The 24,019-nt window shown below is 36.0% G+C and overlaps 1 protein-coding gene across 5 annotated transcripts in view; it reads right to left on the bottom strand.

Annotated features, from left to right (window-relative positions):
- Positions 1-24,019, bottom strand: part of PSPC1 (paraspeckle component 1) — a 69,666-nt gene that overhangs the window by 5,764 nt on the left and 39,883 nt on the right. Inside the window, exons 8-9 of one of the 5 annotated variants that reach the window (XM_075726040.1) lie at positions 23,428-23,597; positions 19,670-20,095 (exon numbers count right to left, since the gene is read on the bottom strand). The exons of 2 other annotated variants lie outside the window; for them this stretch is intronic. In XM_075726040.1, the coding sequence (XP_075582155.1) occupies positions 19,910-20,095; positions 23,428-23,597 (356 nt within the window). In that variant the 3' untranslated portion in view covers positions 19,670-19,909. Of the gene's footprint in view, positions 1-294; positions 399-19,669; positions 20,096-23,427; positions 23,598-24,019 lie in introns of those variants that run through there. 2 more of the 5 variants (XR_012831851.1, XM_075726013.1) reach the window with 2 other exon arrangements.

Here is a 24,019-nt window from a genome sequence, read left to right as displayed (position 1 = left end):
CAGTAGTTCAGACACAGCATCATATTAATGTGGCACTATGGTTTCTGGATGTAAGACACATTATGACTAGCCAGATTTTGAGCCGTCTGCAAGAAGCTGTGTACATATACTTTAAAATTCCTTTAAAAACATGTTATCATATGACAGAATTATGCAAGGAGTTACATTATCTGCAAGCAAGTATTAGTTGACGTGTAGAAGCAGAATTACTCTACATCAAATCGCAAATGTGAACAAAAAGAGGGCTCTTAATTTCAGTAATTGCTGAATAAAGCCAAACATCCTAATACATACCTCGTACTAACACTTGGTTTAGGATTCCCTTTTGTATGCATAAGATAGCAGAAGGATTCTGCACAAGCCAGTCTTCATCTGCATTTTAAGATTTTAATAGTAACCTGAAAAAATAAAGAGACAGTAAATAACTGCAACACTTCAAACAAACTAAAAAATACAATGGTTTCTCTTTTCAAGTACCCATAAGTATAATGTAGAGAAATAAGCTATAATAAAACTTCACATTACCAGGGAAAAAAAAAAATCCATTTATTCTCTACCCATTATTACCACTTAGTTGTTGCTACACAGATATGTTTAAAGATTTTAAATTTAATTTTACTACCTCAACAGTTAAAAAACAGCTGTTCCAAGAACATCAACAAGTTCCTAGATTTTCATAATTCTGCTTGGAGTAGCTTAAGTGCAGTTCTGCTCCAAAGAGCAGTAAGTCATTTCTCTTTGGAGGGTTTTTATAACACACATATCAAGCACAACACTGTCTTCTTCTAGACCTGCCAATGCATGTGGCCAAAGTGACATTTCATCCTTCTCATATTATTGCCACTACAATAATTAGGATCCCTGCACACAACACAGAGGTATTAACAAAACTTGAGAACTAACTGCTCTCACTGTAGTTGTACTGAGGGTATGAAAGCAGAAACAGTCTCTTCCCTAGGGGTTCCAAAGCCTGCTGTGGGGTACATTTAACAGATACTTAAAAGGGGCAAAGCTATGTATGAAAATAATACAACTGAACTGAAGTGCTCTTACTTTATAACAACATTGCAGAACAGAACTGCATACAAATCTTATTAAAATACATTTTAATACTAAAAGCATTAGAAATTGATGCAACAGTTTAAGACTTTTGTAATTTAAAAATTTCTGCAGATCTGCCTGCATTTGCAGTAAGTACAGTTGGAATAACAAACAGCAAGTCAGAGTAAAATGTTATTCCTATTAGATTTATTAGTTCATAATTAAAATTATTGTAATTTTATTCAAAAAGGCATAAATAATAACTATAAGTGTTAATAAGGGTATCCATCCTGAACTGTGTGTGTCTTCTTCCACAGTCCACATGCAAAATTATCCAGTGTTTAAAATCCAACAGCTCCCTGCCCCAGTCATTCGGGCTTCCAAACAGCTCTCACCATATGCACACATCTTCCCCGCCCAGTTAAAATCACCTTGTCTCCACAAATACCTCTGATGTAAAATAACATGCGAGTACTGCATGTTTAGTAGGTTTAACATAATCCATTACTCAGGTTGGGAAAGCTGACGTGGAAACACATTGCAAAGCCAAGGAGCCCTAAAGAAATCTCTGTAGAGAGGAAGACTGCCTGGAAAGCCCCCAGTTACAGCAGCACAAGGGGATGAAGAGCTCTGTATGCTCTCAGATAAAGACTTCTTAAAACAATTTACCAACATCGTGAGGTCCTGTTTGATGATCAGAAAACTCAGCACACCCTGCAAAGTATTTGCTACAGAAAGAATTACTTTGGAAAGCCACACACAGGTTGCACCTTTCAGGCTAGCTTCACTTCAGGAACAGCCCCAAAAAGCAACTCAGAAGTGACATGTGCAAATTACAACACACAACCACAAACATTTACAAAAAAGGTTAACATTTACCTTATCGAGTACAGCTGAGGCTAGCAGCTCAGAATAACTATGATTTTGAAGTTGGCACAATTTAATGTCTGAGTCCTATTAAAAGTGCTGTTAATTCACCAATTCTCCCATTTGCTTCCTTTTCATTCCCCCCCCCCGCCCCCCCGCCACCATGGTACAGCTTGCTATATATGAAATTTCCAAAGTTCTGTTACCTATTCCATAGCACAGGCATTCAGCAAGATGGATACTTTCTTCCTAAAGCAGGTATGACAGAGCACAGCCTACTAACCCTTTATAACTAGAGCTGTAATTTTGCAAGTGCTAGTATTAAAGTAATTTAGCAGCTCAAATGCAATAATGGCCATAGCGATGGCTGTCAGCCTCAGGGACAGGCTGGAATTGTCATCTGGATAAATATTAGTGTCCTGGGACATTACCTCCATATGGTGAAACTAATCCAGTTATTGGTAAGTATGTATCCATCTCAAAGGGAAGCTACAAATTGCACATCTTTCAGTCTGTATTTTAATACTATGGAAAAAACCATATTAATTAGGCTTGTCTTCCTTCCCCCCCCCCCCCCCATCTACAAACAGCTAAAACCTCCAAAGGCCTAACAGTCTCTCCAGTTTCCGTAACAGCCAATGTATATTTCCTCCCCTTTCTTGGCCAGCCAGATTTACTGAAGGGAAAGCAGCGAGCTAGATTCTTGGCAGCTACGTAGATACTAGTGACAAAGCTGTAGCCAAATAAATCTGGTATGTTTTTGAAGACAACCCCTAAAACCAGCCAGTAAGACCATATGGTAGTGTTACAAATGAATCATTTACCATAACTCAAATACTTACAAAGTGATTATATAGTGTGTGGGGTTTTTTTAAACAGTATGTCTCTGCCTCTGTGCTATTTCTTCAGGATTCTCTAAGAGAAATTAAGATCATTTCAACCTCTCTACCCCATGTAAGAGCCTTTATGATTAACAGTAATTACTCTGTTAGACCTGAATGTATCCTAGCAGCTAGTGTTGAAAAAAGGGATTTGCAAGAGTGAGCAGGAACATAGCAAATAGTTATTTTCAAAGTAACAGACTCTGAATCATCTTTATTCATATGATAAAGCTTTTCTTTAAATTAAAGCTCAAAGTGGGTATAGTGCCAAACAGAATTAATCTGAACTATTCTAAAAGGCTAACAGCATGATAAACATGCCTATTCTAAAGAGAACAGATGCATCACACACAAACTAAGATACTGTGCATATATTGTGCCATTATGAAGGAAAATTGAAAACCAGCTCCTCAGTACAACCTATCTCAAGTAACACATATTCAGCTTGACAGTACTCTCCACTACTGTTTTTCCAATGCAGAATTGCTACGTGAGACAAGCTCCAAGCTGCCACAGCAGCATACCAAGCAGAAACAGCCATGACAATCTACAACACTGAAGGACGTTGTACATTTACCTTGCACACTGATGTTACGCAGCTTCACTGGCTTGACTGACAGAACAGGTTGGGGTTTTGTTGTTTGGTGGTTTTGGTTTTTTTAAATTAACAGGATTTTTGGTGGCTACTGTAACAAAGAGCATCCCCTCTATATTTCCCTCCACTTCCCCCTTTATTTAATGTCTACTTTAAATATTACCTAGCAACACAGAACAGCAGCATGGGTAAATTTTGACTTCCACTGAAGTGGACCATACGACATTTTGCACCAGCAGGCACAGGTATTTCGAGAGTAGCAAAGCCACTATCCACCACACAGAAAGGAAGAACTCCAATGCCGAGCTGTTCTCAGGAAAACACACAATCCCTTGTGGCCATTTATTTGGGGTTTCCAAAGGGAACCCGAGATGATCCGCAGAGCTGTGTTCATGTTTGCATTTGTTCACGTTTACCTATCAAAAGGTAACAGATAAGAATGTTGGCTGCTGACATACTAACAGAAGATACAGTGCTAGACATTTTTAAATGGTCAAACAATCTTTTCCTCCCCATTCTTCTCTTAATTTTTACTCAAGTCTGGCCAAATCTGCTCACCTTAATCATGAGTAGCCGCTGCTGAGGACAAAAGCACATATTTGCAACAATAAAACCATCAGAGAGTAAATCAGTTATCACCTGGGCATCACTGCATGGCTGCCAGTGATTACAGGAGACAATCTGCAACATAACCTTCCCCAAATTCTCTCCTTAAGAGCATACACTTGCAGACAGCTAGAAGCAAATAAGTATTTAAGGGAAAAAGTGAACATTGCCAAATTAAGGCTCAAAAGGAAAACTAAGTTCCTAGAAACAAAAGAGCAAATACTACTTCAACTGAGCCAGCAAGGCATTCAATTTCCTTGACAAGACTATTAAAACCACTTTACATCTATTTCACAATTTTCAATTTGTAAGGTATAGGGTATCTGAAGTCAGCATCTTATACAGAATGAGGCATGTGAATGTAGCAATAATCCTCCTTTGGAATCAGATTTCAAAAAAGAAAAAACAGTGGCAGTTACTAGTGACTAGGTAATAAATCCGTACTAGTGACAATACTACAATCAAGGGACATTTATTTTTCTGTTTTGCCTGGATTGCAAAACTTGACTCATACAGAATTTAAACTATTTCTTCAGTATTTGGGGAATGATAAGCTTGTCTGAAATGATTTAAACAGAAAGGACAAAGATTTCATCTGTGCAGCTTACATGTTCCTAGATGTAAGAACGTGCATTTAATAAAAAAGGAGGATCCTTTTTTTTTTTTTGTAAAAAAAGATTCCCTACAATTTCAAACGAGTTTGGATTTGATCAGCAGAAGGTAATGAAGTCTTTAACTTCTAACATCACTCACGCTTCTATCACACTGTATAATTAAAGTTATATTTTTATATTTATTTTATACATAAATATATACATTATTTTTGAAAAATTTTGTGAACTGAGGCTGTAGTCACACAAAGTAATTAAAATAATCCTATACGAAACAGCAACTCAATCCCGTATTTTTGAAGACAGCCCCCTCCCCTATATTGCTCCCTAACATTCCCATGTCAAGTCGAAGAATCTGCAGCACCAGAATAGCTGGCTAATCAGACAGTGGTTTTCATAATTATCCATTCTATGTATGTTGTCATTAACGCAGCAGAAACATCTTCAGATGTGCAGATTTCTACTTTCAATGTGTTCATGCTGAGCAGCTTGGAAAAACAACCAAGTAACAGTATCATTTTCTCCATTCTGAACTCACATGCCCTGTTACAAGATGCGAAGTTCCTGAGCATTTTGTGATACTTTACCGTATCATGAACAGCTAAGAAGTACGAAACTGTTGAAGAAGGGAATAACCTTTCACCCTCATCATCTCTTTCACCTAGAAATAATGACATATAGTTGTGACTTCACCAATTAACAAGGAGAACTTAAGAAACCTGACAGATCAAAAGCATCTGAAACCATTGCATCACTCAGCATTGGAAGTTACAGTAAAATTTCACGAGCTTGTTTTATGTCAGGTTCTAGAAATTCTGAGTGAGTTCACCTATCACAGAAACTTATGGCCTGTTTACATACGAGTCTGAAACACATTTAGAAGAGTCTGCTGTAAACTAGTTAAGCCAGCGCAGCTAGCGTAGAATTAAGTAGTATCACTATTGCTCTACTACTTTAACAGAAGTCAGGATATCATTGTCCTACACACTGTGCACACAAGTTTACAATTATGCAATCTGACATGAGAACACCACTAAGAAATTTTTAGAGACATTTAAATAGGCACGGTTTAATTAATATCAATTTAGTTTGATTTCAAAATAATTCTTCAATTGTTTTAAAGTAGCAAAAATGTGTACAGGCAAAGCCTAAGAGAGTTCTCAGATTTTAGAGTTTTAAGGCTACAGAAAATCAGCATAAACTTTTTATTATAAAAAAATACTTCTATATAGTTGAGATGCGATGACCTCACTAGTTTAAGGATATTCTGCATCTTCCAAACACTAGGGGTGAAACTAGTTTTAAGAGAAACTTCCTAGATTGTGCATAATCCAACTTTCTCTAATTTAAAAAAACCAGCATTCCTAAGGAATTGTGAAACTCACTGATACACAGTGCATTTACTTCTGAAGCGTTAGCAATGCTGCTTCACACAACACTCCCCATTCCCTCCTGTAGGATTCCTTACCTGTCATTTTTGCAGCAGGTGCCAAGTTAGGCCAGTGTCCTAACCTCTTCTTCCAAAATAATGACAGCAGAATTTATTATCTTTGTGGGGCTAAAATCTCTGAAGACGTAAGACTGTGCTGGGGGAAGGGGCAGGGCAAGCTGTGATCGCACCGTCCTTATAAAGAGCAACAACTCAAGATTCACTCAAAGAGCCTTCAACTTTGAAGTGCTTCATTTGAAAATGTAAAATTTAACACTAAGCAATATATACATCTATATTGAAATGAAACCTAGTAAGGAAGCATTCAAATACCTAAGCATGGTTTTTAGTGTTGATTCATATAAAAGTTCAATAACATCAAAACTTTATTTAGATGACAGAATCACAGAAGGGTTAATGCTGGAAGGGACCTCTGGAGGTCATCTGGTCCAACCCCCTGCTCAAGCAGGGCCACCTAGAGCCAGGACATGTCCAGACAGCTTTTGATACCTCCAAGGATGGAGACTCCACAACCTCCCTGGGCAACCTGTGCCAGTGCTCGGTCACCCTCACCATAAAAAAGTGTTTCCTGACGTTCAGAGGGAGCATCCTGTGTTTCAATTTGTGCCCATTGCCTCTGGTCCTGTCAAAAGATTTGGTAATTCATTGTGCAATTAAGTAATTTCCTTCCTATGCTACCTCTGCTGGGTGGCAATTTCTATCTCTGATTACTTTATGGCAAATACAGAACACCATCTTCTAGCTTCCACCACAATAAAGCCGTATTTGGTAGAAAACAGAAAATTTTATGTTAGATTTGAAATACACAGGAAATGGAATCTGTACTTCAAGACCAAGACAACAAAACAGCATTAAAAAACTGCAGGATATGCTGCAAATGTTTTATCACATATTGGTCCACTAACATAAAGACTTACCTGTTCACAAAAAAAAAAAAAAAAAACCCAAAGCAACGTTAAAGAAAGGTACCGTTTCTTCATGAAAACTTGTGGTTTGTAGACATGAAGGTATTTACAGATCTGTTTCAATATGACATAACTAATCCTTGCAACAAACCAAGCCTACGCTTGCCTAGTCTAAGCAGATTACTACTCAGACCTGGGCTAACAGTTGTGCCTAACACCAGGGAACCTGTGAAAATGTTTAAGGCAGAATACACAGTAAACTCAACCAGATAAAACTGAAGAGCAGAAATTCTCTACTTGCTACTGGTGTACAAGCTTCATCATCTGGCAAGCTGGGACTCAAACTTGGCTTTTTGCCCTCTACATTGCACAACTGGACATATTGCTGCTGCTGCGCTAACATTTATCTCAACTTTCTATTACCTTTTTACTTTCCTTATTTTAGTAGAAGTGGCACTATCTGTAAGATATTGTTCCTACCCAAAGTGAGTGAATATTAAACATTTAAAAAAGCATTAAGCCTCAGCTCTCATATACGCAGAGCTAAGGAAGCACCTACTAACATGTAATGAAGAAGACTGAAAAGCACGATATTAGGAATAATTTCAACTTTGAGTAACAGATTTAACTATCGGGAAACTCAGTGTATGTTAGGAATACTATTAAAACTAATCCTCCCACCATCTACCCCTAAAGACACTCCAGTTAGCTACAACTTTCTTCTCTTGAGAACAACAAAGTACAAAGGCCTTAATGATGAAACCACGTTTGCACAGGACTAAGCCAAGACCACGTGGTAAGAAAGAGGGAACTCCCTTTGGTTATCATCTTACATACAAACACAGTCAGTCGGCATCATATTCAAGACTAAAATATTTCAAATCAAAGAGGTTGACTGTTGGCGCTATTTCTTGTCATGGTTCATTCAGATTTCAAGATTCAAGCTCATACTATAATTCTCACATTTTTAATAAGTTACCAAAATTATGTCAGGTGACAAATTTGTAAATATCAACACATTAATGAGAAAATGGTTATGAACACAGACTAGAACGTAAAAGCTGTTACTTCAGTTACCTGTTTTTGATGTAGACAAGGAAAAAACGTCCATTCTAACACACTACAAATATTATTTGCTATGTCTTGAAAAAGAAACTCCACATAAGCAAGCAGCAGCTTCTCCAATTAAGTCCACGTTTCAAAACAAACGCATCAATTTCTTTGAAAGGTTAACAGAAGATTTACTTGTTATCAGATTCTTCCACTACTTTTTACGGACCATCTTCAAAGAGCTCACAGTTTGCTCTCCTATTCTGCTCAACATTGTTCTTGCCTTCTTGTAACTTTATTTCTATCTTATTTAAAAACCTATTTCAGTCAACTTGCTTTCATTCTGAGCTCTGCAAAATCTCACATCTGATTGCTGAATATGCTCTGACAGGGTATATTTATATATAAATTTTGGCTGATTCCAATTTACACCACACCGTATAAACTAAATGCAGATATCCAAATAGTTTAAAGATGAACCTCAGCACCTGGAGGTAGAACCAGGTCTTCGCATCTTTACTATGAAATCAGGGAATCAGACTGAAATAACCATCCAACAGATTCATATCAGAGGAATTTGTGTTGTTGACTGTACAAGTGAAACCGGTTTGTATTTTTTGAAACTTGTGCATAATATTTATTAAGTCTCTACTCAAGCTTGCTCAGATCAATACCTCATTGAGAACACATTTATAATTCACAAAAGTTAACAACTGGAAGTGCATTGCAGTGACCGAAAACATGTAAACTAAGAAGACTGTAGCTGGCAAGAGCAAATCCTGATTTAAGCGCTCCGTGCCTATACCACCCTCAACCCCCAACTGCAGTAGCTGCCACTGTGCAGCTGGTATTTGCTAAGCAGAAGAGATGAAGACTTCAAAAAGCATCCTTGTAGCCATAAAGGAACTTCATTAACTGAGGCAGGTGAAGCAACTGCTGAAGCAACTGAAGGCACTACCATATTCAAAGTCCTGGGAAGGTTATGACAGTCATGTAGCAGTACACATACTCAAATCAGCAGACAAGCTACCTCAGGTGCTGACTGTTCAATTACGCAAATTTATCACTGTGGCAAAATAATGTCCTTCATAAACTTAAATCCTGATAGTCCTATTCTTGTTTTATCATGAGCAAGGCAAAGATGACATTTTCCTGCAATAAGAGCAGGACCAGATTTGGGCAGCATTTGTTTTTAAGCAGGAGCTCTCTTAACTCATGACAGAAGTCCTCTATTGGAAGCATCAGTACATTAAGTTACACATAGTTGAACTTCAGTCCTTTCTCAGCACAATTTTGTCTTGTATATTTAGCTTTTCCCTGCATGTCATTATTAAAGTTCCACCTCTGTTCCTTTAAGGTTACATAGACAAAAACTAAAAATACGAGAAAATATAGCCAACTCCCCAATAACATTACTCTTCTCCATATCTTAATGAAACACAGGCTTTCAGACTTATTTTGTCCATTAAAGCATGTATTTTATTTGTATGTTTACATTGAACTAGTTTCATTTATAGCAGAACTCTGAAACAACATTTAAGAATTTTAGATGAAGTTTATCAAGAGTCATATTTGGGGTTTTTAGTTCTACGGTAGCTTCCAAATTTTTAGAAGAAACAAACTGAAAGATGAGGTCAAACCACATCATCATGCTTTTCCACATTATTATCTCCCCCATCTGTAAACCCATGAAGAGCACTTATCTGCTTTTACTTTTCCATATTAGTATTTCGACACACCTATGAGTCAAGAAAGGGCACCTAGCTATTTTTTTAAGTTCTCATGTATTCTGTCACTTAATTATTGTGTACTGATTTACACAAAAGAGAAACTTTAAAATTAAATTAATCCAGAATGAAGTCTTTTTTTCCCCCTCAGGAAGAGCTATAAATCCTTTTTAACGACACAACAGGTTAAGAATACATACATGATATTCATATACTAACAAAACACACATGGAGAGGTACATAATAACTTGCCAAATCATGTTTTTACCGTGCATCTGACATCTGATTCTTTCTAACCCATTTCCATTGTTTAGTATTACAACCCCCAAATAAAGTTTTATACAGCTCATATCTTCCACATCATCAGGAAAAATTAAAACCGTTTACTTACAATAAAAGAAAAGCTGGAATACAGAATAGGAAACGAAGTCCTAAATGGAATGGATAAGCACACCCTGAGCAGGCCAGTGACAATCTTCAAAGATGAACGACTTGGCCCAGTCCTATAGGCAGTACGTCACATTACGTCCTCACATCACTTCTAAAGCTTTGCAGAAGCTTGCAGGATTTCCACCCAATACTAATAGAAGGTTAGGGTTGAGTCACAACATCCTCAACATCAGACCAGTGAAAGATTTAGAGCTTAAATACTTCATAAATATGTAAGACCTCTGGTAAAATAAAGTTTTTCCCACCTTCTTTAAAGATACACCATTCAGCTTCCTCAACACTGGGCAGTTTTGAAGATAACAGATTTTAAAACAATTTTGATTTTTTAAAATTCTTTTCTTTTTTACAATAATAAGATTCTATATTACCAGTTTTCCCACCTGAGGCCTCAAGAATTAAGCAACATAGAATAATCAATCCCTTACCCTCCCCAAAAATCTAGATGAACACTTTCAAACCTGTGAGTACTTCTGTGACTACTACAGCAATAAAGCAGAAATGTAGTATCAAGGTTCTGAGCACAGAGTTTTAAAATCAGTATTTATTACCCAAAAATATCAGACACCTGGGAAATTCAGGTTTATGGTTAACTGGAAGATATATGAAAGAATCCATTTCAAAGGTAGTAAGAATAATGCTTAAGATCAGCTTTTATCCAACTAGGCTTAAAGGCATAACATATTATCAGTCTTCAGTAACTACCAACACTTGAATTATCCTATTTCTGGTATTCATACTACATGCCATCATCTCCAGTAAAGTACATGTGCCTAATCTAACCAATTCTATTTTTAAGATGCTAACAATGAATTAATACTTGTAACTGGGTAAAATAAGACTAATTATATTTCTTCTCAAGTCTCTATAACAAACAGTTTCGCACAATGGGCCCAATTTAAAGAGTAAAAAACACACGCCCAGTAACATAATGCAACTCGGTACCAGAGCACAATTTCTCCACAGATTTGTACTTTCCGCCGCCCCCCAGTGGACTGCCTTACTCTCAATACAATTTTTAAAGTTTCAGTTTTAGAATGATGAAATTGAAACTAATTATTGGGTTTATGTTTAATACAACTTGAGGAGTTACAGTACTATCTAGAGCAAACATCAAGTCATTTGTGATTAATTTACTGTCTTGTACACATGCTCGTGATTAAAACCAGATTATCTATGGAAACTAAACTGGACTTTTTTTTTTTTTTTATCTTTAACACTAATACTCAAGTGGGCCATAAGCAGGAAAAAAACATCTAGATGTAATCATGCATGAAAGTATACCAAGCGATTTTATTCTCCTGAGCCAGCTGTCATTTTAGAAGCAGTAAGAGGCATCCAGGACTTCCGTTTACTTTCCTAATAAACACGTTTTCATGACTTGCTACTTTTTCCCCAAATGCAATAGAAAAAGCATATTTTGCACAAAACATGCAGAGTGAACACAAAACAGATAGCAAGCTTAGCAATGGAAAACCCTCCTGAACAAGTTACATAGTACCACACAAATGCTCTAGTACCCCCCGCTACAGACATTTGCATTCAGCAGTGTGAATAAAATATCAAACTGTACACAACTGTGATGCAAGAATGATGTTGAACATGCATTAAGTGATATTACAAAAACTACACAAAGCATAACATGGCAGCGATAAACCAGCACATATACCAAAACGGTTCTACCAAAAAGTCATAGCCATCCCAACTGCCAAGTTAACATAATTTTCACTTTTAAACCAGTAATTCAATATATGACAATTATTCCATACATTTTCTTTCAAAACTCTTGAACATTCAGTTTTTGAAATGTAATAACTGCATTCTTCACACACTAAGGCAGAAACTTTATTTGCATTATTTGGCACAGCTCTGGTTCTGAAAATGTCAGATGTGGAACCGCTACTAATACAATGCCGGCAGTTCTAGAAGCACAATGTTCCACACTGGAACAAAACTGAAGATGAACTACTGTTTCATCATTAAAGTTTTCCTTCTGTGCCTTCTGGAAAAGGCTTTTGATTTGAAGTTGATTAAAACTGGAGCTACAGCTTACCTTTCACATGCTCTGTCCCTTAAAATTGGAACATAATATATGGAACAATGCAGTGCTATTTTATCAAAGAATGAAGAATGTTAGCATTTTAACAGACAGTATTTCCCATCTTTGTAATTGCAGTTTACATGTTTTTTTCCAAGAAAAAGTACACATGAATAGTCTTGCTTCTCTAAAGCAACTGTGTGTATCATCTCTCCTGGAGAAATCATGAAGGACACTATTTTCCATACTTTAATGGCTTGCACGTAACCTTCTTGGCAACTGCAGAAAGTGAACAGACAGATCAAGCTCACATGTAATTTGGCTCAACATCTTAGTGTACCTTTTTTTCTTCATTACTTCAAATATTTGCCCTCTTGGGCCAACTGTCACTGAAATGTAAAACATAACTGTGCTATTCAGACATATAAAGCCCTTAACATATTTCTTACCTATTTGGTCTAAGCTATGTATTTCTCAGAAGTACTGAAAACTCATCCAAACTCACTTAAGGAGAACATATATAAAACCACATTCTCTATGTGGCATGTAGACACAGCACAAACTAACCTATGTCCGCACAGTTATGAAGAGTCTTGCTCTACTGCCCACTCCTTGCTGTTCTTTCCTTCCACACTGAAATGAGCAGGATCTGTAATTTTCACTGGGTTTCTTTTACCCTGCTCACTGCATTGGCACAGAGATGCAAGTGTGGCACAAAGCAGGCAGGAAGCAGGACCAAGTAGCAAGGAGGGCAAAGGGCTATTCATATCTGCAGCAATGCATATATTGAATTATTATTTGAAATATGCACACAAATATTTCAAATTTTCCATTAGCATATAAATATTTAAAACATTTGTAAGCAGCTTGAAAGACCACTTCCAGCTGGCAGTTCAAAGACTGCATTCTACAGTACTGCAATAGCTAGTTTATGCAGGGGGTTTTTCCTGCAATTTTACACTAGATAGAAATATTTAAAGCTTAGTAACAGCACTGCAGAATAAATCCTTTTACAGCAAATAATGAAGGATTGAGCTTTTAAAAAAAGAAACACATTAAAATGCCCAAAACACCAAGAGCAAACAGCTGCAAAAAGAAGTACAATAAATCCTTGTTGGTTTTACATCTTTTTATATTTATTACATTTCCTCTTCCAACATGCTTAAGTATACGTGGTTTTCCACCTTGCTTAAGTATACACGGTTATTTAAAGAGGGAAAACCTGTTTTGCAGGGGGGGGGGGGTGGGGGTGGGGGTGGGGTGGGGGTGGGGGGCTGTGCAGCACTGGGGGGTGGAATTTCTGTTTTTTGGGAGGGGTGTTCCACTTTGGTGGGTTTTTTTTTTCCTTTCAAATATTTACAGAGAATGAAATTACTTTCCCTTTCACATAAAGAAAACATTTATTACACTGAAATTAATGCAAAACACTACTGAAAATACCTTAATCCTATCCCATAATTACTAATAAATATTCACTATTTTATTTTCCTTCACACCATCTTCTGTTTGGTGCTTCTCTGGCTACAACAAAGGTGTAAGACTGAATTCTCACTGGTTTGATGAGAGGCTAATCATCTTAAAATCAGCTGTTTCATACTTACGACAACATGAGATGTGTATGCTGTATACAGCTGCTGTATTCAGCCGCAAAAATCAAGTCCTACAGAACAATTTCACAAGAACGACACAGAAGAAAAATATCCAACTGCAGTGGTCCCACCCTACGTTCCATGAATATTAAAATTTTTTAGAACATTAGTTCATTTCCATTTTTCTGCTATTCCTTGGCCATCTGCACAACACTAAAATCCAAAGTTAAAAAAAAAAATCAAAGACGTTAATGTAACTGGCATTTCCATCTTTTGCATTAAAAATTAGTTTGTGGTTTTCATGTATAACAAGCTTTGAAGTTATTTTTGTGAGTCTGGTGTACATACAGAATTAAACCACATTTCTCCCATTTTTATTATTTTACTTTATTCCCCCTTCCCCATCTTTTTTCAATTTATATACAAGACCCTTCACACTTATTCCTGTCCAAGGTTCTATGCAATTTTTTAACTGAGAAAAAGGCAAGAACAATATCTTTATTCTCACCATGCTTCTTTCAGGTCAAGCACTTAACGTCCCACATACAGTTAGCATGTAAATTCAATCAAATTATACAGCTATGCTTTATTCTACAGAAATTAAGATATAAAAGCACACTAGTAAAACTAGGAACAATAGAAGCTCTAGACAAACCATTTACCAAAACAAATGGAAAAACCTTATCAGCACATGTATGCAGTAACACAGTTAAGTTCCTTTTGAATCTCATACCTCTTATTATGACCATTTTGTCCTCGAGGGACTACATACAAATCACTAAGTTTTTACCCACACTTACAAAGGGTTTTTTTTTTTTTCTTTTAATGTGTTTTAGGTATAAAATAATCACTATATGAAAGCATTTTTTTAAATGGTTTTACCTATAAGTATGCTATGCTTCTCTCTGAACTTCAACTTTTCTGAACAGTTCCTTCAATTAGGAAAAAATGGTTGCTGTTCTAAACTGCTTTTCAGAAGAAACCCATGTCTTACTGCTTTTGGAAATCAGGCTTAGGTCATTAATATGAATACCTCCAAATTTCAATTACATTAATTTTCATAGTAGCTTAAGGAAGTTCAAGATGGAAAAGACCTATTAAAACTATCCCACTGAAAACAAACACATTGAGGGCTTGTTTCCATGCATTTAAAATCATCAAAAGTATTGTTTTCATGAAAATTTAATGTTCAGTTTATCTGTTCTACAACTTCTATTTTAGACATAGATAATTTTTATAAACTTCAGCATTTCATGGATTACTGTGCAAACAAACCTGAAATGCCCAGAGCTATAATTTTAAAAATATTTTATGGGGAAAACCCCAAAACTATTAACAAAACAGATTTCTTCATAACAGCAAATTGGTGAGACCACCTACCAAGTATATTTTACAGTATATCCCAAAAGGCAACAGAAAGTCAATCCAACGGGAAAAGTTATACTTGACATGTATTGCAAGTTTTTAGTCAATCCTTCTATTGTTATTAAGGTTTCGCATTTCACTGAATGGATTTTTAAGAAAGCAAATGCTTTTGGGATAATACAGTCCAATATTTGCCACTAAATTAGCACTGAATAGCCAATAATCTAAAGGAGTAATGTCCAGCCTCTGTATTTTCCATAGGCCACACTCACTCCCTCCTCACTGTTCAAGAATCAGGGAAGTTTGGACTGATATTCCCTCATGCTAGAAGTGAGCTAACAGTCCCAGGAAAGCACCAAATCCCATGATGGTTCTGCATCTTAATGACAGCACAGTGCCCAAATCAATAAATTCAGGGCTCCTGAGAAGACAATTAAATTGCATGAGATACGTGTTCTCTCAAGTCCCCTGGTCTTGGCCCCAAGCACAAGCTAGCAAGAGATGCTGGATGGAGACTCTGAAACTCCACCTACAGATATGCACCACTTCGAGTCTCAGGAATGGGACTGAGAACCCATTCACGTTTCCAGTCCAATCTAAACTGATTCCACCAGTTGCTACCCAGCCTTCCCTGCCATTTTAATAGTTCAATTACAGTTTATTTTGACTTGTCTTCACTGAGAAGGGAAGAATTATGATCCAACTTGTTATACAAAAAATTTTCTATTAAGGAGTATGCCCAAAAATTACTTTCCACAACATGCTTAAGTAAAATGAACTTCATGCCATCAGAGCACACCACTCATTTGCTGAACATCACCTCAAAGCATATGCTTCCTTCAAAAGGCCTAAGGGGTTTTGTTTTTCACTTAAGAATCTTCCTTTAGATTGGTTATTTCAGCATTTTTTGAGCTGTTATCTCAAGGCAGATTATGACCGTTTAATAATCAGTACTTCATAAAAATCAATGCATTTGCATTTAGTACCTTTCAAAAGAATTTGTAATTACAGATTATTGTATTTTTCAAGTTAAAAAAAATCTGAATTAAAAGTGGAAAAGAGGAAAAATGCATTTGGTATAACATTTTAAAAGACTACAGTATACTTCAGATCAGCATGCTCCTCAAAGAACACATACTATAAAATCCTATTGGATTATGGTTAAAATTAAATTAACGTTAACATTTAGTTCATATTGTCTTCTTGTCATCTATTTTAACCTTTTGTTCTAATAAAAACCTCCAGTTTATCACATCTTTATGTCCAATTGGATAAAACAGATGTGGACAATAAAACAACTTAAGGTCAGGAATTTTCTAAGTAAACCATAGTAATCTATATTTTTCTTAGGCAATAAATACTATTAAGTATACTTGAATCACCACCAACTTTCCCAAGATTTCAATGTGCTTCATCTAATGAGCACACTGGACAGAACTACAACAAAATTAACTCACAAGCAAAGTGAATTTTATTTTTTTTTAAGTGCCCAATAGCTGCCCTTCAAATGACTGAGGTGATAAATGCAAACGCAGTTAGACAAGCTAGATTCTGGTGTCAGTGTGTTTTCTCTTATTTAAATGGAATAGTAAGGCTTTGCTATCTTTAAGTATTAAAATTGTATCTCGCATGAAAATTAAGCAGTTTAGACTGAAATTTCAGGAATAACATAAAAACTCAGTAAAGTTAGTGCACTGTAGCTTTCAATTTCATATCCTTTCCAAGCTTATTTGTTTTACCACAGCATACAGCAGAAAGTCAGGACTTCACTGCGCTTTCTAGTCAAACAGACCAAAGACAGTTAAAAACTTAAGTACATGTGTACACAGAAAAAATTATAAACTCATTGGCCAGATGAGGAACAAGAAAAATTAATCACTTCCAGCACATGGGCAGTACCTTCAAGCAGAAACGCTGCTTGGCCACATCTACATACCATGTTTAGGAAACAAATTGGGACCATTCCTTTTCTAACAAAATTTTGTGTTTATTGTATAGCTAGAGTCAATTACTACCACGTATGGTGAAACAAAAATCACCGCCTTTACTGTTGAGCTGTATACAATCAACATGTCCAGGCAGCCTTAAGAAAGCTTTTATTAAGAGCAGAATTCAGCAGCCTGTCATCAGCTACAAAAGGAATTCTTCATGAAATCTTTAAAGTGTGCCCAAATTCAACATTTCAGTATTTCTTTTTTAGGACTTAAAGGCTTGGTTCATGGGTATTTAAAAAGAGATTAGATAATTTGCTGCAATAAGGACAGCAGACAAATCCACTGCTACTATGCAGCAGAGCCAACCAAGTCAGAGTTTTACAAGAAGGGTAGCTCACAACAGTGGAATGAAAATCACTAATACTAATTAAAATCTACAATAACTTTCAAATACATACATACCTCTGCTTGCTAGCAAATATGCAGTGCGACAAACATGCACTTAAAACAGCATGAGGCTGGCAAGGGAAGAATGAACCACTTTTTGCAGATTTGCATGTTTAACATACTTCTGATAACACATGATTAACATACTCAGATACTACAAGGATGAGGGTGTATATATCTAAACAAATATATAAGAGATAGCCAAAAGGCCTGAATGACACAGCCTTTTCCTTTGAAAAACTGAACAGACCTCTTGAATATAGTTCAAGTTATATTTAAAACGCGTTTCCCTTACAGCTTTACAGTTTAGGATTACCAACTCACACCAGTACTTTCTCAACCCCCACAAAAAACGCCATGTACAAGGGCAGAAAAGATGAGACAGAAGTAATCTAATATTTAGACACCTTACTAGACACCGATGTAAACTGCATTTTCAACTGAATGCAGTACACCAGAGAGCTTAAGCAGTTGCTGTATGCAAACGCTAGTTTACACCTAGTGAAAAAACAGCAATTTTCCCAAACGTTGAGTTTTAGGAACAGTGTGCTATGTAAAACCAGTTGCAGGGTTTTTTTTGGAAGAGTGAGTGCTGTAACACAATACATATTTCAAGTAGGGGAAGGAGTATTTCAGACTTTAAACCTAACTCACTATTGCATTACAAACTATGAAGTGTGGCATGTATCTCAAAGTCAAGCAAAAGAGGGCAACATTAAAGACAGTCTCGAGGAAAATGCTTAGTAGTTATAGATGTCACAAGTAAGGACCTACACAGCGGTAACTCCTGAATTGCATGAAAACAATCCCTATCTTAAGCCATATTAACACTGGCAATTTAAATAACAGTGTACTTCCAAAATGCCAGCAATGCCCCAATTTTCCTGTTACCCATTTGCTCACAATTCAATTCACCACAACCATCCCTGCTATATTAGGAAGTAACACATGCGTGCATTCTCTGCTGCTTGCATCCCATGCTTTGAGCTATGTACATACAATTTCAACATAATTAGGGTACCATGTTATCTCAAATCCGTTTTTAATCAATTTAGTATCACTACTCAATGCAGATTAAAATTTAGTTTTATTAATTTCTACTTCTGAAAATGTGAGTGAACTGATAAAAACAGAACGCTAATATTTTGCGCAGGAAAAAAGCAATGGTAACCGAAAATATCCCTACTTTCTTGCTGTTACAGGAATAGAACCAATAGGTCTTTTCCATCATCTTCCATGGCTGACAAAATCCGAATCATAAGCTTCCTAACAGCTTTATCATCAGTTTTATCTTAAGACTCAATCAGCAAATCTAGCCTGAGTTGTATTGGAAATGGGTATTTTTCAAATTCATCATTCTGTAAAATATTTATCAAGAATACTCATGTGCAATCCTTCTAAATGCATATTACTCTAAGTGAACAATTATTTTAACTGGAAAACATGTATTTGCCTCCTAATTAAACAGTTAATAATTGATAACAGATGTTTCTATTCAAATCAGCCGTTGGGGGAAATGTATACTTATAATGATGCATTACACAATGGAAGGCTTTAAACAATCTTGCACAAATGTCTCCTTCCTTGCAAGAGACTTTTAACGATCAGTAGAACATAGATGTCACAACAATTTTTCTTCTGCAGAAGTATGGTTTATGCAAATTCATTCATATTGTTATGAATAAAGCATACATACAGATTAGTCTTCCAAAGGTCCCCCCCCACGCCCCCCAAGTTAAATTTTCCATTAATTTGAGTAACGGATATACTCTGTTGATAAGCCTCGCGACTAAGTTTGCAAAGGGAGACTGAGATGCAAGGACGCAGAATCCTTGAGAACACTTTGTATAAAATTTGACGTTCTTCAAAAGTCAGAACAAACAAAAGCAGTTGTATTATAAATTGTTCATAGTATGTACTGCAACATGCAGTTTAGCTAAACAGATTCACTATTAAGAATGAATTTTTCTCGACACATAGTAAAAACTACATAAGAATGAAAATGATGCCACTTATAATTAAGCATAAAATCATTCTCACCCAGTATTAGTAATAACATTCCCAAAATCCTTTCAAGTGATTTTTATATTTTATTGTAATCAGATAACTGCACGTTTTACAGCATAGTCACATTGTATTTTGCTAGTCACAAACACATTGCCTTACATAATGATCTGCATCATTTCTGCTCTATACTACAAAGCCTATGACTGAATACAAAAAAAGTTTTACAAAAGAAACCGTTTTAAAGACTACAATAACAATAAAACCGTTTCCAGGTTACAGCTAAAATTATAAAGGCATATCACTGTATAGTTTTACTGGAATTTCTAAACAGTAAGGAATGAAATAAGTTTTAGTATCTGCGACGCTTGTTAGGTCCTTCAAAGTTGCCCCCTGGATTTCCTCTACCAAAGCCACCAGGTCCACCACTCACGGCACCTACACCACTCATTGGCGGCTGAGGAGTTTCAGAGCCCGTTCTACTAACCAGAGGTGAACCCATCTGTGATGGACCTCCTTGAGGGAATCTCTCATTATGCTAATACAAGTCCATTTGGAACATGCCAAATGTGAGTTACAACAAAAACCACAAGTGATGTTGTCATGAAGTTCAGCAGATAGTCCAGCAGAATCAGGATCACACATAGAGGGAAGAAAGGAGCAATTCAATTAGTTATTATGGAAAAAGAGGTGGAAATTCAAGAGTGCTAAATGTTATGCTCCAACTTTGTAAAGTAAATTAGAAATTAAAAACTTAATTAAGACCAACTCTGGTGCTGAATGTAACTTTATCCTTTCAAGCACATCTGAACCAATACATATTCTCTATGTACCAGAAGAGACAGCAAACAGTAATTTTATACCTGAGCCCTGTTCTGCCTTACATATGAACTACAATGCTTCTCCCTTAAATAAATTAAGACACAGAAACATTGTAAAAATAGGGCGAGAAAAAAAAAATCAGCTTTTGTATTTCTAGATACTGCATGTTTATTCTTTTAATAGCAATTTAACCTGAAGACTTATACACCCACATATCTGTGTATAGTGTATTTCAGTCCATACTACCTGGAGTCAGCCATTTGTATAGCACTTTTAAAATCCAGTCCAAATAAACTGACACAACTAGTGATAAAATGCGTAACTGGACTATGCTTAGTTTAAAAAAACCTTGATATATAGATCTAAAGCTTAACCTGAAATATCAATATAAGGTGAAAATCCAGTTAATGTGCCACATTTATTTTCCTTAGTTCTGCGTCTAATATTAACAAAGGTGTATGTGCTTACACAGATTTATTTGGCTATAGCAATTAAGACCTAAACCAGAAAACATGCATCTAAGCACTTATAGTTCAGTATTTATGCAAGTGTTTAAAAATAGCACTCCACATGATGAAATTTAAAACAGTAACTCAACATAACAAACCATTAAAAGCACAGATCTATGGTACAACCGATCTGGACATAACTCATCATTCACCTGTTGAGGACAGTTATGCTTTCAGAAGAAATTCCTTCTGTACAGAGATCTACATTAACTGCCCAGGTATACAAAGTTCAACAAGAACATTCAAGACTAACACTTTATTTATATGCCCGAATCAGAGAAGAATTCTTCTGAAAGTCTAACTCCAGTAATAGTAGTAGAGCTCAACAGTTCTAAAGCCTGCTAATTCATACATATGTATTATTTAAAAACAGCATTATATTTATATAGATAAAAATGTATGCAACTTAGATCATGGTTGTATGTTTGTGCATTGTTTAAAATTTGACATTGAATAAGAAAAAAGTTACTTCAACAGCTGCGTAAAGATCTACTACTGCCCCAAAGTACCTTAAAATCTGCAGCGCTGGTTAAAAATTGTTAAAAAATTATCTTTAACTTGTTGCAGCTTGTTAGCAATGGATATGAATTTCAACAAATAGCTTATCACATACTCCTGATAACTTTTACCATTTGACTTTTGGACAAAAAGTCAAGTCCTCTTTCCAGTAAGGGCCCCTCTCTCTCCAGCTAACAAGAAAACTGCAGTAATTAACTGCCTACAATAAAGTATGGGGTGGGGGGAAAGCTATTTTTAAAATGTTATGTTCAAAGCTAATCTATGTTTCAAAAGACTGCAGTGAAACAAAAAGAAGATTGCTCCAACTTTCCCCTAAAAGACTTCAGAAAAACATCCAATTTAAAAAATGAAAACTGCATTTCTGGTCTACAAAGCATATTCTCCATTTCTCTCAGTGGACACTGAAATGAACTCTTACAGTGTTTTAGTAGACAGCCCTCAAAGGATGTCTGTCTTTCGAACAGCAGCAAAAACATAATAAGGCTATCCTTTTCTGTAGGGGCCTGTCCCCCTAACTGAAACCTTGAAAGTCCAAAAAGGGGTGGGGGGGGGGAGTATCTAATTTCTCCTTCAGTAGCATGCAGAAGAAAATGGAAGTAAAAAAAAAATTATTTTTAAAAGCATGCATTTTGAAGTGTCAGTATATTCCCTACATTTCCATACCTGGAATGACTTTTTGTAGAAAAACAACAGTTTGAGAAAGATACCATGATTTATGATACCATTTTCTTTTCCTTACACCTCTTTTTCAGTGTCCATATAATCACAAGAGAATGTTTCAGAGGTGACCAGTAACACACTGGTCTCCAGAAAAAGCATCTCTGAAAACACTATTTTGTGAAAAGCATCCCTATGCTTTGTGAGAAATGATACAACTGATAAAATGAGCTGGCTCCTATGATGTGAAGTGAGAGCCTCTCCTTTAACTGGTAATGGCCAGACTCATTATGTATTTTGTGCTCAATCAAAATCTCGTTTTCCTCTAAGGAACAAAGGATTTTGTCCAAACTTCATTATACAGATTGCTCAATCACAGATGGATACTGTTGAGAAGGCATACATAAAGAAATACAGCTACAAAATGCTTCTGTGTTCCAATAAAACTGTAATGGAATCACTGTTTATACTACATACTCCTTTGTATCACACCACCACTAGAACATCCCAAATATCTACTTACAGAATAATACTGAGAAATATGTAAAAATCAGATTAAAAATTATATAGTTGTTTCTCTACATAAGACATTACAGCTAGGAAAAGTGACTGGCTATGAGAACAGAGCATAGTGCTTTAACTGCATCCCAATGGCATATCTGCTCTTGACAAAAAATTCCAGATGTATACAAGACATTCCCTACCACCCTTGGCAACTAGGCAATATAATTTTCCCTGTGTTGATATGACAGTTATTCCTAACAGCTGTTGGCATACTTATTTTCAAAGTGGCATAATTACTGTCATAATCTCATGCTTTCAACACTGTTAGAAAGGAAATACAAAAAACACTAAAGTTGCTTTAAAAAAGTAAATCGTTTACACAAAGATATCTTCACACTATATAGCTTCCAACATTTAACTGTTCATCAAAAACCCCAGCAAATTAATACACAGAATTTAGTTTAAAAAAAAAAAAGTAAATGCCTAAATTTACAGATTACTCTGGTATGTTGTTCCTTCTTCATTTCACAGAAGTGATTTCCTTCTATCAGTTAATTTTTCATGACAGGATATACATGCAAAGTTTTGCCACAAGTGCTGTATATTCTAACCTCAATTTAAAGTCTGGTTGCTGATCAAAGAACTCACACCACTCTTGAGGGAAGCAGGATTTTCATAGTAATATTAAATAAAGATTTCCCTTCTGTGTTGTAAATTATTTGCATCAACAAGTTTTATCAATTACTTTTAAGACATTCAAAACATGTAAAATGTTCTTAGTGTGAAAATATCTTTGGTAACAAAAATGGGCCTTGAGACATGACAGCTATTCAAAGTAATTAAATTTGTGATACGTTACCACTGTTCCATTATCTGGCATCATTGGTGTTCCCATATTTGCAGCTCCTTCTGGCCCCATGGAAGGACCAGGACCCATTGCAGGGCCAGGTAAAGTTCCTCTGTTGTTCATATTCATACCCATCATTGGAGGAGGGCCTTGGTTACCAGCAGGTGCTGGGCTAAACGCATCTATGCAAAACAATCTATACTTAGAGCTGTCCTATCTGAATTTTACAAGAATAAACAAACAATTTACAATATTTAAAAAGCCAAATGTACAAGACTTCCAATAACTTCAAATAAAAATGTTATTCTTTGAGACTGTACATTTATCTCAATCATCTGCTTTTAAACAGATTTTCATTGATCCCTTTTATTTTGCACTACATAATCTGCCTCATGTATTTGAAAATCCTGAACTTTACAGCTAAATATAGCTGTACTGTTTCTGTGCAGGAATCGAAGTGTTCATATAGCATATATATGCAGTACACACACCACAAATTAGCAAAAATCTCAAGTGATTTTGCAGTAATTGGCAGCTATAAGGCAACTTGGCTCTTTAGGGATCATAATGTATTAAATACACATTTGCAAGAACTGTTCTACCA

This window comes from Pelecanus crispus, chromosome 1 (genome assembly GCF_030463565.1).
Source record: "Pelecanus crispus isolate bPelCri1 chromosome 1, bPelCri1.pri, whole genome shotgun sequence".
Classification (NCBI taxonomy): Eukaryota; Metazoa; Chordata; class Aves; order Pelecaniformes; family Pelecanidae; genus Pelecanus; species Pelecanus crispus.
This window is presented reverse-complemented; position numbering and strand designations above follow the sequence as displayed.